Here is an 18,533-nt window from a genome sequence, read left to right as displayed (position 1 = left end):
AGCCCTGAAGTCAGGAGGACCTGAGTTCAAATCCGGCCTAGACCCAACACTTGACGCTTACTAGCTGTGTGACCCTGGGCAAGTCACTTAACCCCAATTGCCTAAAAGAAAGAATAAGAAAATGAGGAAACAGGGCCAAAGGAGTTGGTGATTTGCCAAAGGTTATCCATCTAGTTAGTTACAGAGCCAGGACTAGTTTCCTGACATCTAGTTCAATTATATTTTCCTAGGAGAGAGAACAGTGTTTCAGCGTAAAGAATGCTGGATTTGGAATCAAAGAGCTCTGCCACTTACCACCTGTATGACCTTGGATGAGTCACTTAACTTTTCTTGAGGCCTCAGTTTCCTTTTTGTGTATAATAAAGGAGTTGTACTCAATGACCTCTAAGGTCCCAACTGGTGCTGTCTGTGATCCCAAGACAAGAGATGTACACAAGAGGCATTTATCCATCTCCATGTGCTCAGCATTAGAAACACAAAACAGAGCAAAATAAAAAATGGCCCTTGCCCCTAAGGAACATTTAGACAGATATGCAAGGAGATTTGAGGAGGAGGAGGAAAGAGTAGGAACAGCTAGGGAGATAGCTAGCTATCTCTAGGGAGACAGATCCCTACAGAGCTAGGGAAAGGCTGACAATAAGGAGCCTAAACTGTGGAGCTAAATAGGGACCATGCACCAGGCATAGGGGACAGCCTGCACAAAGATACAAAGGAAGGAAATGGAATGATAAGTTTGGGGAACAGTTAGTTGTCCAGTTTGGTTGGAGAGAAAGAGTTTGTGAAGGGGAGTAGTATGGAATGAGGCTAGGAAGATAAGAAGGAGCTAGATGTAGAGGGCTTTAAATGATAGTTTTAATTTTATCCCATAGGCAGTAGGGAGCCCCTGAAGGTATTGGAGTGAGTAGGCAGCTGCTTGGAGACATGGTCAGCCTTGTGCCTTAAGGAGAGTATTTTGACAATAGCATGGGAGTTATATTGGAGAGGGCAGAGATTGAAATCACGGATATCATTAAGGAAGTTGTTACAATAATCCAGGTGAGGAGTGATGAGAACCTGGAAAAATTTGGCAACCGATTGACTAAAAGTAGGTGGTTGTGGTGGTGGTGGTGTCATCATGTCCAACTCTTTCTGACCCCATTTGGGGTTTTCTTGGCAAAGATACAGGGGTGGTTTGCCATTTCGCTTTTCCAGATCATTTTACAGATGAGGAAACTGAGGCAAACAGGGATAAGTAACTTACCCAGGGTCACACAGCTAGTGTCTGATTTGAACTCAGGAAGATTGGTCTTCCTGACTCCAGGCCTACACTCTATCCACTTCACCACTTAGCTGCCCAAAAGTAGGAGGTACCCATATTCCAATTAGGAGTTGCCCATATTTCAACCTGAATGTTACTCATGATAGAAGACACTACTGCAAAATTAAAACAGAATGCCTGTAAGACATAATAAGAGACTATTAAATAGTCAGAAAGGAGACTGATTGATCAAGTCTCAGATTCATTCACAGCTAGGAAATGATAAGCTCTAGGCTGTCTAATTCCGGTTCCATTGATGCCTGAGAAATGTAGAGCTAGAGGGGCAGTGAGGTGGCACGGTGGATAGAGCATTGACCCTGAAGTCAGGAGGACCTGAGCTTCAAACACATGAGACTCACTAGCTGTGTGACCCTGGGCAAGTCACTTAACCCCAATTGCCTCACAAGAAAAGAAAGAAAGAAAGAAAGAAAGAAAGAAAGAAAGAAAGAAAGAAAGAAAGAAAGAAAGAAAGAAAGAAAGAAAGGAAGGAAGGAAGGAAGGAAGGGAAGGAAGGAAGGAAGGAAGGAAGGAAGAAAGAAGGAAAGAAAGAAAAAGAAAGAAAGAAAGAAAGAAAGAAAGAAAGAAAGAAAAAAGAAAGAAAGAAAGAAAGAAAGAAAGAAAGAAAGAAAGAAAGAAAGAAAGAAAGAAAGAAAGAAATGTGGAGCCAGTCATCTCTGGAATGGCTGTAGAAGAAAGCAAAGATATGATTTCAAGGAAGAAAAAAGCCTAGAAATAAGAATGGAAGAGGAAGGCCAGGTACTGTTGTTTTGGGGCAGGGCAGAAGGAAAACTGAGTCCTATACGCCAAACATCAGGTGATGAGATATTCAACAGCTCTGGACTTCATCAGGGTAGTCAGACAGAGGGGCCCTGGGGCCAGCTGTCAGACAGGAACGTCTGACATTTGACTGATGTGGAGATTGGAGCCTTATCTGTGATTTCAGCAGCCTAGGGAGACTCATGATGTTGTAGATAAGTCCCAGAGTTACCACAGGGAGAGGTTAGGGACTTTGGCTCAGAACACAAAACCAGTAATAGGGAGTTAGCTCATGAGGTGGGAGACAGGATGGAGCTACAGTCAAGAAGACTTGGGTTTCCATCCTGCCCCAGACACCTAATAGCTGTGTGACCCCAATCACTGAGCCTCTCTCAGCCTCTGTTTCATGCCCCATGGTGTTGTTGTGAAGATCAATGAGATAATATATGTGAAATGCCTTGCAAACCTTAAAGCGTTATATGAATGTTAGGCATTGTTACAGCTATTATTAAAAGCCTGGGGTTCACATCCCACCTCAGTTACTCATGAGGTGCATGACCCCTGCAAAGAAATTTAACTTTGGGGCAGCAAGGTGGTGCAGTGGTTAGAGCACTGTCCCTGGATTCAGGAGGACCTGAGTTCAAATCCAGTCTCACACACATAATACTTAACTAGCTGTGTGACCCTGGGCGAGTCACTTAACCCCATTACCTAACCAAAAAAAAAAGAAGAAACAAATTTAACTTCTCTGAGCCTCAGTGTTCTCATCTGCAAAATGGTAATATTAATATGACCTACCTCGTGGGATTTCTGTGAGAATCAATTTAGGTAATATATATAAAGCACTTTGAAATCCTTAAAATGCGATATAAATATCTGCTAGTGGTAGTGGTGGTAGTAGTAGTAGTAGTGGTGGTGGTGGTAGTGGTGGTGATGGTGTGGTAGTAATAGTAGTGGTAGGAGTAGTAGCCGTAGTATTGGTGGTGGTAGTGGTAGTAGTTGAGGTAGTGGTAGCAGTAGTAATAGTGTTGGTGATGGTGGTAGTGGTGGTAATAGTAGTGGTGGTGGTGGTGGTGGTAGTAGTAGTAGTAGTAGTAGTAGTAGTAGTAGTAGTAGTAGTAGTTAGGGCATGATATGAATTCTACCTTCTTGACTTTAAACCAGCACCCTAATACACTGCGTTACCTCTGAAGAGTGCATTTTTTTCTTTTCTGTGCTTTTTTTTTCTACCTTCATAAGTAAACACTGTTTTTTTCATCAACTTATCATCTGTGTAGTCTGGGCAGGAAGAACATATAAAGAGGTTAGGAATATGTCCTGAGACCACAGCCTGAAATCCACTGATGATAACCCAAAGTCTTGGGTGGTAATAGCACTCATTTGGGGAACCTGAGGGTAACCCTATAGACAATAAGAAGCTACTGAAAGTTTTATAACCCACTTCTTCATGATCCACTGAGGTTTATGAAGAAATACATTGGAAGATGCTGAAGGGAACAATGACTCCTTAGATGTCGATGCCAGCACCAGTGGGGAGGAGGAATAACCTAATGCTGGTGGGATGTGGATGAGAATAAAAACTATATCTGAGGCACTAATCTATGACCTTGTACTATGATAGCAGCCTGCCTCCTGACCAGGCATCAATATGTCTGCCTTTGGAAACACCTTCCCCTTCTATGCTGGCCCCAAACCCACCTTCCCCATGGATACCACCTCAGCGGTCATCATCACAGTCTTCTTAACTGTACTGGTCACTTTCATTGGCATCCTGCCTGGTATCCGAGGCAAGACGGTAAGAGAGATGCTCCAGCCCTGGCATTAAACCCCTGCCCAAGAAAATTCCAGTCTCTGGTCCCAAATCTAGCCCCCACCTTAGGGGAATCCCAGCCTAACTAAGATGACTATAGTCCTAGGAGACCCCAACCCCAAGTAACCCCAACTCTAGAGATACCCAATCCAGGAAGAGACCTTGAATATTGTTTAGGGTGGGATGGAGAGGGAGGAAGAGATTTGACAGCTGAATTCAACTCATAATTCAGAGGCTGTTTTGGCTGCTCCGAGTGGTGACCAGTCTATTCATTGGAGCTGCCGCCCTGGGTGAGTATGTACAGAGAAGATCCCTGAAAATGTGGCCCTCCATTTCCCCAGGTTTACCCCTGCCCTTGTTCCCTTCACTGAAATACCAGCTCTCACTATGCTGTGAGAAGCATCTGTAGGTAGCAAGGTGTGCCAGCTCGTGCCTGTTACCAAGGAGGCTGAGGCTGGTGAATCATTTGGGAAATTCTAAGCTACAGTGGGCAAAAGCTGATCCAGTGTCCCAACTAAGTCTGGTACCATTATGGTGATCTCTGGGGAGCAGGAGGGCACCCAGCTACCTTAGGAAGAGCAAACCAAGCCATGTGGGAAAGAGAGCAGGTCAAAGCTCCCTTGCCTAACAGTAGGCTGCTAAATGACCCCTAGGTGAGATAGTCTAAAACACACACACACGTGTGTGTGTGTGTGTGTGTGTGTGTGTGTGTGTGTGTGTGTGTAAAGAAGAAGGAAGAGATAGTGAAAATTACCCTAACCTGGGAATCCAGAGACTTGGTTTCTAGTTTCTGGTTTTAGGTCTGCCACTAACTAGTGGCATGACTTTGGGCAAATCACAACTTTCCCTTCTTCTGGACTTTGGTTTCACACCTATAAAATAAGAGGACTGTACTAGATGTTTCTGAGGTCCTTTCTAGAAACAAATCCCATAAGCCTATGAATCTACGATCCTCCCTTCCCTGTGCTTTCCTGTGTCGGTCATGGTGCTAAGAACTTTTTTTTTTAAACAAGCATTACCCCATTTGATCCTCGTGACAACCCTGGGAGGTTGTTATTATCCCCATTTTACGGTTGGAGAAACTGAAGCAAATGGAGGTTAATCGATTTGCTCAGGGTCACACAGCTAAGGCTGAATTTGAATTCAGGCATGCCTGACTCCGGGCTCAGCACTCTATCCACTGCACCACCAGCTGCCTTTTGTTGTGGCAAGTGAGATGTTAAGCACCAGGGTTTTGTTATTATTCAGTTTCCAACTCTCCGTAACCCCATTTGGGTTTTTGTTTTGCAAAGATACAGAAGTGGTTTGCCATTTCCTTCTCTAGTTCATTTTACAGATGAGGAAACTGAGGTATGCAAGGTTAAGTGAGTTGCCCAGAGTCACATAGCTAGTAAGGGTCTGAGGCTGGATTTGAATTTGTGAAAATGGGTCTTCTGATTCCAAACACAGTGCACTATCCACTGCGCCACCTAGTGGCCTAGCCCTGGAACTACAAAGGGGCAAATTATACTGAGCGTTTTCACTCAACATTTTTATGTAGTTGAAATCAAATTAAAGTGAACACCTGAACTTAGAAATCCCTAGAAGATAACGGCAACAAAAATGGGGAAATGGCTAATTGCATTGTCTTGGTGACAGTGGAAGGAAGAGGCGTTTCTATGCTGTTTATTACTTGGGGCAGCTAGGTAGCAAAATGGTAGAGAATTGGAATCTGGAAGACCTGAGTGCAAATCCAACCTCAGACACTTACAATCTGTGGGACCCTGGGCAAGTCTCTTAACCTCTGTCTGCCTCAGTTTCCTCATCTGTAAAATGAGGATAATAATAGCACCTACCTACCAGGGATGTTGTGAGGTTCAAATGAAGAAACATGTAAAATGCTTTGCAAATCTTAAAGCACTGTATAAATGCTAGTTATTATTAGTAGTAATAATAATAATATTCTTGCTGACCCATTTTCCCCTTCTCATATTGCTCTGGGAAGTATCTCTCAAGGGAGCAGATAGAGACCCAGACAAAGGAGAGAGAGCAATGGAAGGCTTTGAACCCAATGATCTCATCCACCCAACCATGCTCCCATGTCTCTCTTGCCACTCCCCCTTCTTACTCTACTTCCCTCTCCAGCCGTGAACTTCAGTGGGGAGTGGTCTGTGGCCCGGGTCAACACCAATACTACATATAAGGCTTTCAGCCCCGTGAGGATCAGTGCAGATGTAGGGTTGCAAATAGGTCTTCGAGGGATCAATATCACCCTTACAGGTAAAAGGACATGATTGGGTGAATCCTGGTGGGGCTTTGTGTCTTTGGAAAACACATACCTTGGGGTCAGGGGAGCTTAAGGGATGTTGGGCTTGGGTAGAGGAGGTTAGGAATGCAGAATGGGTACAGCAGGAAAAATACTGGCTCTGGGGTCAGAGGACATGGGCAGATTTCTGCCTCTCATGATTACCATGTGACCTAACGCAGGTCACTTAACCTCCTCATCTTCAAAATGAAGATCAGACTGAAGAGCCCCTGAGATATCGTACTTTTCTTAATGCAGAATCCTGTGATCACTGAGACAAGCTTTTTCTCTCAGCCATGGCCAAGGTTTTCTTCCCTTGCTCATTCCCGTGCCACTGTCTCACCAACATGCTGTCTTTCCTATTTGAATCTGGCCCTATTGAACATGTAGGACATGAGAGAAGACACTCTCTGGCTCTCACAGGACACACACACACACACCCCTTCTGGTCTTTGTCCCCCTTAGTCCTTAGACCTTGGCCTTCTTCCCCTGTCTCTTTTCCCCAGGAATACCAGTACAGCAGCTGAATGAGACCATTAATTACAATGAGCAGTTCAGATGGCACTTTGGACAGAATTATGCTGAGGAGTATGTAGAAGCACTGGAAAAGGGGGTGCCTGACCCAGTGCTCTACCTGGCAGAAAAATTTACTCCAAACAGTCCCTGTGGCCTGTACCGCCAGTATCGCCTGGCTGGACACTATGCTTCTGCCACGCTCTGGTAAGGATAGAGGGCTGGGAAGGGCAGCAAAATGATCTTCGTTTAGACAACAATCTTTTACTATCCTGGAAACCCTGGTAGGAGGGGGCTGGCTTCCTAGGCACAGAGTCCAAATGGTACTTAGCCCAAAGGTACTATGGAGGTGAATCACTCAGAGCCCCCCAGAATCTTGTGGGTATTATGGGTCCCTTTCTCCTCACTTGAACTGTGCCTTACCAGGGTCGCATTCCTCTGCTGGCTGTTATCAAATGTGCTGTTCTCCATGCCTGCATTAATTTATGGTGGACACATGCTCCTGGCCACAGGGGTCTTCCTCATCCTTTCATTAATCTTCTTCTCCACGGCCACCACACTGACCCCAATGTGTCCACTCCGCCTGGGTTCTGCCACCCTGCATACTCAACCTGGACCTGCCTTCTGGATCACACTGGCTACTGGTAAGGACCCTCCTGGAGGGATTTCAGGAAGAGGGCCGAGGAAGTGAAGGGGAGGAATGAGGTGGCCTTTCCCTTCTTCAGCACACCAGAGGACTGGACTCTGCTATGGGTTTTCTTCTTACCTCTGTTGTGTTTACCTACTCAGGATGGCTTCTTGGAAAGTATCAACAGATTAAGGTCATTTCATGTAGTAATGGCTATATTGTGATGTCTCCCACCCGAAGCACAGCTAGGTGACACATTAGATAAAGATCTGGATTTGGGGTCTATAAGACCTGAGTTCAGATCCTGCCTCAGACATTTATTAGCTGTGGTGCCATGAAGAGTTGGACACAACTGAACGATATTACCTATTTCCCCTATTTCATTGTGAGGATCAAACGTATGGCAAATACTTTGCACATCTTAACGCGCAGTATAAATGGTAGCTATTATTCTTATTATCCCTTTCTACACCTTGTCCCCACCCCTCGTTAATGTCCCCCTACTTATACTCCTTCCCTCATCCCTTAACAACTTAACAAGCATTTATTTATCATCACTTAGTGCCAGGCACTATGCTTAATGCTGGAGATGTAAAGACAAAACTAGACCTTGTCCTCATTTAAATGGGGTGAAACCACACACACACACACACACACACACACACACACACACACAAGTAGACATGTCCTGAGTAGGTACAAAGTGACTTGGGAAGACATTAACAGCTCTTCCTGTAGGGGGCAGCGCAAGAACTACTCTCTGAAGCAGTTCTTTGATAGAGGAGATGCTATGCCAAGCATAGTATCTTAGATATGGAAATGAAAGGCACCTCTGAGACCATCTATCTCAACCCTCTCATATAACAGATGACAAAACTGAGAGCAGGGAGGTAGTAAGCATCTGAGGCAGGATTTGAATCCAGCTACAGAACCCATCTTTCCAGACCAGTCACAGATTATTCTCCCCTATTCACTGGAAGGGAGAAATATCTGTAATGGGTCTGGAAAGACAGACTAGAATCAAAATGTAAAGGGCTTTGAATGCCAAATAAAAGAATCTGCATTTTTTTTTCCTGGAGGGAATAGGGAGCCCCTGAAGCTTCTTGAGTAGGAGAATAACTTATCAAACCTGAAATTTAGAAACATCAGTTTGGTACCTACGTGGAGGATAGATGAGAAAGGAGAAACACTGTAGTCAGGGAGACAATGAGCTGGGGTTTGGAAAGACTGTGAATTGTTTGGGGCCTAGGACCAGGTTGAGTTTGAGATGTTTGTGGGCCATTCAGGTGGAGACATTTAACAAGCAGTGAGTAATTCAGGACTAGAGCTCAGGATACAGAGGAAGACTGGTAAATTGAGGGTCAATTTTTTGCAGGTGATAATTGGCTCCATAAGACTTTATAGGATCACTCAGAGAGTATATTCAGAAAGAGAAGGGAGCCCAGGATAGAGTGTTGGGGTACACGTATGAAAAGGGTGTGAGATATGAATGACAATCCCAGTGTGTACCACCCCTCCCCTTGTTTCTGTCCGGTGTCATTTGCTCTCCCCATCCTCAGTCCCACCTTGCCATATGTGGCTCCCATTTCCCTCCCTATGCCTTCCTTTCATACTGAGTACTCTCCATGGTTCTTCTCTCCCCTCCCTACCCCCCACTCTACACATATCTGTCTCAGACTTCTTTGCTAACTCTCCTCTCCTTCTCAGGGCTGCTGTGTATTCTGCTGGGCCTAGCTGTGATGGTGCTGCACAGGATACAACCAGACAGGCTGAAGATTTTCTTCAACCAAAGTGAGGTGGAGGAAATGGAAAAGATAGCAGGTGCAGAGGAAGGGGAACTCCTGGGTCCACAATACAGGACTTCGCTAGAAAGTCCTGGGGACCAAGATAGAACTCTGTCAGAGGCTCCCAGTGAGGAGCCCCAGAGAGAGCCAGAGAGTTCCTTATAACATCCCATCTCCTGTACCCCACCAGATTTAGGAGCTTAAGGAAGTTTGGAGATGTCAGTGCCCTCTAGCCCCATCTCTTAGGAATTTCCAGTTTGCATACACTTGTGCCTTCCCAAATTGCTACCATTCGAGACTTCCTTTCTAGTTCCAAATCTCATCCAACTCATAGGAACCATGATTACCACCCCCAAGTTTATGGTGAATATCTTCCCAGAAAGGCAGCATGGTATGAACGCAAGAACATTGGACATGAAGCCAGAAGACTTGGATTCAAGTCTCAGCTTGAATCTACCATGTTAATTCAGTTCAAAACGACAAGCATTTATTATAAGCCAAGCACAATGGAAGGAGCTGGGATACAAATGACCAAAACAAAAACAAAAGCCCCACCTTAAAGGAGCTTAACATTCTACTTGTTAGCCATGTGACCTTGGACAAGTCATTTCATCCCTTTGAGACTCAGTTTCCTCATCTTTAAAATGGGGAGAGGAAGAGGATGGACTGGATCAGTGATTGCTAATTGTGGGTCTTGAATACACAATGCTACCAAAAAATGACATTTTGGTCTTTTTACCTTTAACAAAATATCAAGGGGGTAGGGGGGGTGTTTTGGAATTTTTTAATGTTAAAAAGAAGTCCTATGATCCTTATGCTTTAAAAGATTGGGAACCACTGGACTAGGTGAACTGGGTAAAGATCCTTTCCAACAGTCTACATTCTAATGTCTAACCCTTGCTGTTGTAGTCTGAGCAATGGCTTTGGGAGACAGCAGGTAGGGGTAGAGGCTAAAGGTCTTGACAGAACAATCAAATCACTTCACCTCCCTCTGCCTTAGTTTCTTCCTATGTAAAATAGGGCTAGATGCCTTTCCAGGTCCCTTTTAGCTCTATCCTATGATTCCTCTCACTGGATACCAGATCAAAGATGCAGGCAATTTGAGTCCTCATTTCAAACTTGTCAGCCTGTTTTGTTTGTTTGGTAACTTCCTTTTCCCTTTGAAGATGTCTGGACTTCATTTTAATTTGCTTTCCTATGGCTCAGTGTGTTGGAGGGAGGGGGTTACATAGCCTAATTTATCTGGCTATACTTTAGTAAGTGAAACATTCCACTGGGAAAATACTATCACTCCCTTCACCTCCAATTTCCCCATTTATGACATCTTTCTTTTTATTACCCCCTCCTTCCACCACATTTGAGAACGAGCAAGGCTTTAGTCAAAGAAATACTGAGCTAAGAGACAGGAGACCAGGGCTCAGAGGGTTGGCTCCAAAACTCAATGACTATTCTGTCAATTGACCTAATCCCAAAGATCTAGTCTGAAAGAATTGAGTGAGAGGTTAGACTGCTAGTAAATTCAGAAACTTCTCTGTTCTCCACCCTCCAGTTCAGGAACTAAGTTGGTGTAGGGTGAAGGGGACTCATGGCTGGGATTCCCAAAGAAACCTAGAGGATCCAACTTGTACTCCGTTTCATTGGTGGCCCACAGAGATGCATTTGTTGGGATAGAATCAATCATGATTCCCCTGAAAGCCCCCTTCCTGGGCTATTTTGGGACTCCTCCCTAGTTTCACCCCTACTGCAAGGAAGAAGGCAACTGTATGTGGTGCAGAAGAACCTCATAAACCACAAATTGTGCAGGTCTAAGCTGGCGTGGTTTACCCATCACATAGTAGAATGGGTGGCAGCCCTTAGAGTCTGTTCCTGGCTCTGCCTCTCCGTGCCCCTCTCCCTGGCTAGTACCTCCCCGGGCAACATTGTTGCCACGATCCGACTTCGAGCTGAGAGAGTCAGGAGTCAGGGATCGCAGAGAGGCTGGGATGCTTCAGAAAGAGGTTGTGTACAAGGTCCCAACCATACAAGGTCAGGAGCGATCGCCAGCATAGGGAGCAACATTCAAAGGGATGGAAGATTCTTGACGGCAAAGGCCCGCTGCTCTCCCAGAACCCACTCAGGCTGCGGAAATTAATAGGAAGCTTTTTTTTCCCCAATAAAAGAATAGAGTCTTTATTAATAGTCGTCACCTGACAGCCCCTGTTCATAGAGGGGAGTCACCCGCGATTCCGCTCGCTCTCTCCGGCCAGCAGAGAATGGAGGGGTGAGGCCTATGGGGCTGCTTCTATCCTAAACGGCTCCCACGCACCCTCCTGATTTGGGAACAAAAGTCCAGAGCGTGAAGGCCCCCTACAAGCGAACATGGAGCTGTATGTCTGGGGTCTCCGGCTTGCATTTCTCAGGCAAGTTAAGTGGATTGCTGTAGATCTGCGGCGTCATGCTCGTCCTTTGGACTACAAGGTCATCACTAAGGTCCAGGAAAGTGTGCAGGGTGCTGGGATGTGTGTAGTGCAGACACACCACCATCCCTCCTAGGAGCAGGCATAAGAAACCTGCAACAGGTTGAAGAAGGGAAGAGGGTGTTAGCGCCCCAGGTCTGGAGCCTGGCTTAACCCCAGGACCCGGAGGGCACCAGGCCTGACCCTCACCCTTATTCCTTTTTTGTTGCAAACTTTTATTTTATTTTCAATTAAGAAGTATCTATTTTATATCCCCTCACCTCTCTCGCCCATATTAAAAAATAAAACCAAACCAAACTTTTGTAACAAAGAATAAAAGTGAAGCAAAGCAAATTCCCGTACTGGCCATATCTAGCCTTATTTCTAAGCCCCCACCCACTACAGAAGTCCATTTTTCTGTCCCAAGTCCTACCGGGTTCCCTAGTCTTACACCTTTCTCTCACCTGTGGCCACCGTGGTCCAGAAGGAAGCCCCATACTTGGGGCTGAGGAACTCTGAGCCTACGAGGATCGGGCATAGGGGCACAGTGGAGATGGTAAGGAAGGCGAAGACTGAGAAGAATACAAAGGCGCCGGCAATCAGCAGCGCGAACCCTCCGTAAAGTGGAGCAGGCATGGAAAGCAACACGTTGGAAAGCAGCCAGAAACAAAATGCCACCCTGCAGAGGAAAGGGGGAGAAAAGTTAGAGTAGCCCGGAAATGGAGAGCACTCTGTTGGGAGTGCGGAAGAAGGAGTCGGGGAAACCCCGGGCACTAAAGAAACGGACTTCCCGGCGTGGCCTAATAGACAGTCTGCTGGCCTTGCAGGCAGGAAAAGCTGCGTTCAAATCCTACCTCTGACGGTTGCTAGCTATCACTTATCTGAATTTCAGGTTTCTTCATCTGTAAAATGAAGTGAGAGAATCGGCTTCGATTACTTTTTAAGGTTCCTTCCAGCTCTAAACCCATCTCCTTCATACTGGATACTAGGGGAGAAGTCGTCGGTCCTGAGTCCCTGGATCCCCGCCCCCTCCCCATCAATTTCTCATTCAGCCCGCCCCACCCAGCCCCCAGCGTCGCCTGCGTTCAGAGTTAAACGGGGAGGAGGAGAGACATCCTCGAAGAAGCTCCCTAGACAGACCCTTCCCCCAGGCAGTCGGAAATTCTAATTACAGGCTAGACTGTGACGCGTCCCCGTAACCCTTTTGCCAGTCCGCGAGGCGTAGCTGCAGGGAGTTCAAAGACTGAGAGTGGGAGGTGGGAGATGGGAAGTGGGAGGCCCCCAAGATATGGATGGATGGAATGAGGCTCCCAGTTTAAGTAAGAACTGCAGCCCTGCGGGTGGTTGGTATCAGCCACCAAAGAGTGGGAGCAATCAGTTAGGACCTGCTGACCGACCCTAGGGGTGACAGGAGCTCACAGCTTTGATTATTAGGTTCCCTGGGCTGCAGAGCTGGTCAAGCCGGTTAAGCTTAGTGTAAGACCTCACCTCCTCGCAGTGGACTCCCCCAAGTCCACTCGTGCACTCACCAGAGTGTAGCCGAAGCGTAGTGTCCAGCCAGCCGGTACTGGTGATGCAAGCCACAGGGACTGAGCGGGGTGAATTTCTCCGCTAGGTAGAGCACAGGGTTAGGCAGCCCTTTCTGCAGTGCCTTCTCGTACCCCTCGGCATAATTGTCTCCAAACCTCCAGCTGAACATCTCGTTATAGTCGATGGTCTCGTTCAGCTGGTGCACTGGGGTCCCTGGAGGAGGGTGCATAGGTGAGATCAGCAAGGGTCTGGCCAAGTCTGTCTCTATGCGCGATCGTGGGGGTCTACGCTGTGTGCAATGGGAGCAACTTCAGAGTAAATCAAAATGGGAAGGGGGAACAAGTCGCAGAAGGGGAGAGATGAGAGGCTTGGCCAGGGCAGGGAAAGAGGGAGGCTTCTTAGGGACCTTAAGTCCTAACTCTGTAGCCCTAGTTTGCCAAAATGTCCCAGACATAGATACAAATGTATCTTCCCACTGCCCCCAACCCTCCACCTCAGGATATGTGCTAGAATAAGACACAGAGTCACCTCTAGAATGCGAAGGGGCCAGGTAGAAGCACTTTCTCCTTTCGCCTTTCTCACCTGTGAGCGTGATGTTGACTCCTGATAGTCCAACATACAGCCCGATATCTGCACTGACTTGGGCAGAGGTGAAAGCCTTGTAGGAGGTATTGGTTTTTACTTGGCTGGTGACCCAATCCCCGCTGAAGTGCACGGCTGAGAGGGAACAAGATGTTTTTGGGGGGTTGGGTTTTTTTGTTTTTGCCAAAAGGAGGATGTGGTGGGGTTTTTTTTTGGGGGGGGGTTAGGCAATTGGGGTTAAGTGACTTGCCCAGGCTCATACAGCTAGTAAGTGTCAAGTGTTTGGACTGAGGCCAGATTTGAAGTCAGGTCCTCCTGACTCCAGGGCTGGTGCTCTATCCGCTGTGCCACCTAGCTGCTCCGAAGTGGTGGTTTGAGGGAGGAGAAGCTCAGTGGGGGAACACGGGGAGCATGGTGGTAAAATGTAACACAGTGGGGTCATGAGGCATAGACATAGGGCACGATAAAGGGGCATGATGGGAAAGAAAAGGGGACTCAACCACTAATCCGGAAGAGATTAGAAATGAGCAAAAGGCACTCAGGAGAGTGACTTAGAGGGTAGTATCCACCAAGAGCTACTTCTCCAGTTCTAGCCTCTCTCCTTTTCTAGGCTGCCCTCTCCCTATCCCTAAGAATCAAACACTCACCTACAATCTCTGCTCCAATGAACAGACTGAGGAGGATTCTAACACACCAGAACCAGCGCTGCAAGGACAGAAAGGATCAGTAATGATGAGAAGATGATTTTCATCCCCCAACCCTTAAGAGCCTTCCTACCCCCATTATTTGCTCTGATTCATAGCCAAGAGGATGTAACCAGCTCCTTAATAAACCTCTCCTGCTTCCCCACACTGTTTGAAACTAAACTCCAAACTATTAGAGATTGACTTCAGAGAAAATCTTGTCCTTGCCTTCCTTACCTTTGGTGTCCCTGTCAGAGGCAGAATACTAAGTTGCACCTGCTAAGGGCCTGACCCAATAAGGCATTTCTCAGGTTCTGGAGTCATACTCTTAGGACACTCCTCACACCCCACCCCTCGGGAGTCACAGATGAATGAACTTTTCTCCTTCATTCTCCTTCTCTTTGCATTCCCCATTCCAATCCATAGTCTGACATGCCTGGCTCTGCCCTTTATTCTTCTGGTCACTGGTCCATGGGACTCTGTTCCTGGAGTAATATTACAAAAAAGTCGATCTTCCCAGGAAGAGGAAGGCTCAAAGACTTAATTCCCAAGAAGGGTGAACAGTATCATGCTCACAGAGACTGATCCAACACCATTGACCTCCTTGCTGTTCTTGCAGCATTTTTACTGGCTGTCCTCCATGACTAGAATACTTCCCCTTCTCACCTCCACTCCTGGCTTTCTGCAAGTCTTAGCTAAAGTCCAACCTTCCACGCATGGAGCCTTTCCCAATCCTTCTTAACCTTAACCTTAGTGACTTCTGAGAGTACCTTCAGTTTTTCCTAAATGTAGCTTGTTTGTATATAATTGTTTGCATGTTGTCTCTCCCATGAGACTGTGAACTCCTTGAGAGCAGGCACTGTTTTTATCCCCAGCACTTAACACAGCTCCTGGCACACAGCAGGTGCTAAACAAATGCTTTTTGACTGACTGTCACACAGCGAATTCTCACAGGAATCCACACAGAATAACTGTCAATATGAGCTTGCTTCAACACATTTTTTGAAAAGCAAGTGCACAGTTTAAATTCTGTGCGACTAGGAAGTAAAGATAAAGACTTGGATCCCCATGATTCCAGTCCTGTAGTTGGATTTACAAGCCTTTAGAATAAAGGACTCACCCACACACATCACAAGAACACAGCAAGCTAGATGGACATAACACCTATACAAGCACCCAGAAATACTAACAAAAGAAACTGTCCATTATACACATAGCCATGTGTACTAATCCTAAAGTACTTTAGCTCTCTTGAATTTAGTGCTCCACAAACTCATCACCAGAGAAGGGTTGGTTAAGGGTAGATTAAGGAACCAGACGGCAAAGGGATTTAAATACTTGAAGGAAGGGGAGAGACAAACGATTCTGAAAAAATCCATAGGTTGATGGTATGAGAGTTCCAGTCTCTAGTAGCTGCAATGAGCTAAGAGCATTCTGGTTCTGGAATCGCTAAACTATGAGTGAATTCCAGCTTAAAGTGTGGGAAGCTTTCCCAATAAGTTTAGGGTTCAGTACCTAGAGAAGGGATGCCCCTTAATTCATATCCAAATACTATCTCAGCCATTCTGGTCTGCTCTGTTTCCGTTTCCCCTTAGGTGACATTCACCATTCCCCCCTCTCCCCCACCCCATACCAGAAGAAGTCAAGGTTCACCAATTCCCACTGTTACTGGAGACTCCAAGGTCATTTAAGAGCTGAACGGAAAGGGGTTGGAGATGGATCACCACCCTCTTGGATCTCTCACACTCAGTCCAGAAATTCCTCCCTTTTCCTTACTCCATTGACGCTAATCTGGTGCTGGACTCCAGCCTCACCGAGTGACCACGGATTCCAGGAAGAATTAGTAGGAAACTGGCTGCCAAAGCCAGAAATACTATGATGACCACTAACAGGGGGACGCTGAAGCCGGCGGCATGACGAGATTGGGGGTAGAAAGGCAGTACGCCATTGTACAACGTCATGTTGACTGTCACCGGAGGAGAGAAAGATCAAGGGGTCCGAGTGGCGGAAATCCACCTGTTTTGCAGCCTGAGGTCAGGAGAGAAGAAGATTTTAATATCTGCACCCTTCCCCACTTCCTTTCCTACATCTTTCCCCAACAATCTCTCCCACTGCACCGCACCCACTCCACACAAGGGAGCAAAGTTGGGTGAGAGATTCCACGAGCACACCAATCAAGACACAGGACAGACCTCCAGGGATCCACCTATCTCAGAGAGAGAAGATGAGAGCATTCCCACTGGCACTGCGCCCCCCTGCCCTCCACTTCCCTGTCCCACATCGAGCTCCTTCAAAGTGCTTTCTATGCTGGGGTATCGGAAGCCAGAGTCTGGGACTCTTTCTCACCGGTGCTACCAGCTCTCTAGTCTTTATCTCGATCTTGTCCTCTCCGTCTAGCTTTTTTATATCTCCGTTTTATAGCAGGGAGGATCAAGTGAGTTCCGATTTTTCCTCCTGGGGTCCAGGACAGGAGGTAGGGAAAGGGGGTTATGCAAATGAAGGGCGAGGTGGTAGGTCAACTGGTCAAACCTCCGGGTGACTTTATGCAAATCAGAGGAAAGCGCTCGGCAGGTGGACCCGGAGCAGTAGACAAGCCTACAGCTCAGTAGCTCACATTCAAGGCCAGACTTCGGTCTGAGCGGACACTTGTCAAAAGTCGCTGGACCTGCATGAAAACGTGGAGGGAGGGAGGTAAGTATGCAAGCCTCTCTGGAAACCTGGGGGAGGAAGGGTAATCCCGGGAGAGAAAATAGAGATACAGATACAGATACACTGCAAGAGAGAGGAAATCCGCGCCTGAGAGTGTAAGAGAATTCGCCTTGAACAACTCCACCTTTTTACAAACGAGGAAACTAAAGCCCAGAAAAGTTAAGTAATTTGCCCGGGGTCACACCGCTGGTAAGCCCCGGAGCCCTAATTCAAACCTAGATCGGGTGGTTTCACCTCAGTGCTCTCCTCGCCACATTGCTTTCACAGAGAAAGAAGCATGAATCCAGTTTCATGGTTGAAGGAGGAATTCTCTCTTCTCTTCCCAGAACAGGGCCTTCTAAGAAACCAGTATTGGAGGACTTTATATCCTCCCCTCCCCTGCCCCACACTCCTCTACCCTATTCAGTTTGTATTTTGGAATCTCCCAGCTCCTTCCCTCAATGGATCTAGGACTGGCTGACAAACTGGCCTTCGTTATCTTATCCTACATATTCCTACTCCCTATCCACTAATTAATACCGGTCTCTTCCCCCCCCCCCTCCATTTTTATTCCCATCTTCCTAACCCCGAGTGGTGTCGATTTGAGGAAGATCAAGGAGGCAGTGAGGTTCAGGGAGCAAATAGAATGTGAAATGCTTAAGGTTTTTAATGGGGGGGGGAGTATGACGAATCATAGGCTTTTTTAGGACTAGAAAATGCCACAGAGACCTAGTCCAAACCCCTCATTTTTACAGATGAGGAAACTGAGGTTCAGAAAGTTGAGTGAATGGCAGAACCAAGATTAGAAAGAATCCAGGTCTCCTAATTTCTAATCCGGTGGTCCTTCTATTGAACTATACTGTTATCTATATCACTATTACGAATTCCATGAAGCCATTATTAAATCAGGAAGAAGCTTTATTAACGACCTGGGAAAGTGTCCGAATGTGTAAGAGAATGCATGTGGAAGCACAAATATGGACCAAATGCATACCTTTTTATTCCCTATTCCCCATTTAAATGTCCTTCCTCTGTTTCACCCTTCGTTGGGTTCCATAGAGGTTACAGCCTATCTGAAGTCCCTAATTTCCCCAAGTGAGTCTCCACCCCTAATTACATCTCCCACTCCCCACAATTCAGGGATCCCACCCTTACTTGGGAACACTCCTTTTTATGTTAACCTCAGAACCGGTTTCTGCCGGTTAGTCTACTCACTACCAGGAGTGTTTTCTTATTCTGAAATAACTCCCTTTGTCCAACTTCCACCTAGCCCCCATATTGCATTCCTTAAGGTTTCCAGTTGGTGTTTTTGTGGAAATAATAATAATAATAAATAATAATAATAATAATAATAATGAAACATAGCTATTTCTCTGACTCCAACGTCTGGTTGAGTGATATGCAGAAGCAACATCCATATATCCCACAATGCTACCCTAGATGGGGTGGGGTGGGGGGAGGAAGAGAGTGAACAGAAGCCTGTTAAGGAACAGCAGATAAATGTCCCTGATAGAGACTTCTGGCACAGTGCCAGAGGAGATTG

General features: G+C 46.4%; 3 protein-coding genes across 4 annotated transcripts in view; 2 read left to right on the top strand and 1 right to left on the bottom strand.

The window, feature by feature from the left end:
- The first annotated feature begins 3,681 nt into the window (after positions 1-3,681).
- Positions 3,682-9,255, top strand: DUOXA1 (dual oxidase maturation factor 1). Of its 2 annotated transcripts, XM_021009395.2 has the most exons (6): positions 3,682-3,848; positions 4,096-4,153; positions 5,988-6,122; positions 6,654-6,867; positions 7,087-7,304; positions 8,996-9,255. In XM_021009395.2, the coding sequence occupies exons 1-6, from the start codon at positions 3,702-3,704 to the stop codon at positions 9,235-9,237; spliced, it is 1,014 nt and encodes a 337-aa protein (XP_020865054.1). In that variant the 5' UTR covers positions 3,682-3,701; the 3' UTR covers positions 9,238-9,255. The 2 variants fall into 2 exon arrangements, with proteins under 2 accessions (XP_020865054.1, XP_020865055.1); XM_021009396.2 differs by lacking the exon at positions 5,988-6,122.
- A 404-nt stretch (positions 9,256-9,659) lies between these two features.
- On the bottom strand, positions 9,660-16,964 carry DUOXA2 (dual oxidase maturation factor 2). The gene is made up of 6 exons (XM_021009397.2): positions 16,117-16,964; positions 14,267-14,324; positions 13,620-13,754; positions 13,037-13,250; positions 11,972-12,186; positions 9,660-11,621 (listed from the first exon to the last, which is right to left on the bottom strand). The coding sequence occupies exons 1-6, from the start codon at positions 16,261-16,263 to the stop codon at positions 11,419-11,421; spliced, it is 972 nt and encodes a 323-aa protein (XP_020865056.1). The 5' UTR covers positions 16,264-16,964; the 3' UTR covers positions 9,660-11,418.
- LOC110223721 (dual oxidase 2-like) overlaps positions 16,882-18,533 on the top strand; it is a 28,472-nt gene continuing 26,820 nt past the window's right edge. Inside the window, 1 exon segment of the mRNA XM_021009394.2 lies at positions 16,882-16,993. Within this exon segment, the coding sequence (XP_020865053.1) occupies positions 16,972-16,993 (22 nt within the window). The 5' untranslated portion in view covers positions 16,882-16,971.

This window comes from Phascolarctos cinereus, unplaced genomic scaffold (genome assembly GCF_003287225.1).
Source record: "Phascolarctos cinereus isolate Bilbo 61053 unplaced genomic scaffold, phaCin_HiC Scaffold_3;HRSCAF=262, whole genome shotgun sequence".
Lineage (NCBI taxonomy): Eukaryota > Metazoa > Chordata > Mammalia > Diprotodontia > Phascolarctidae > Phascolarctos > Phascolarctos cinereus.
This window is presented reverse-complemented; position numbering and strand designations above follow the sequence as displayed.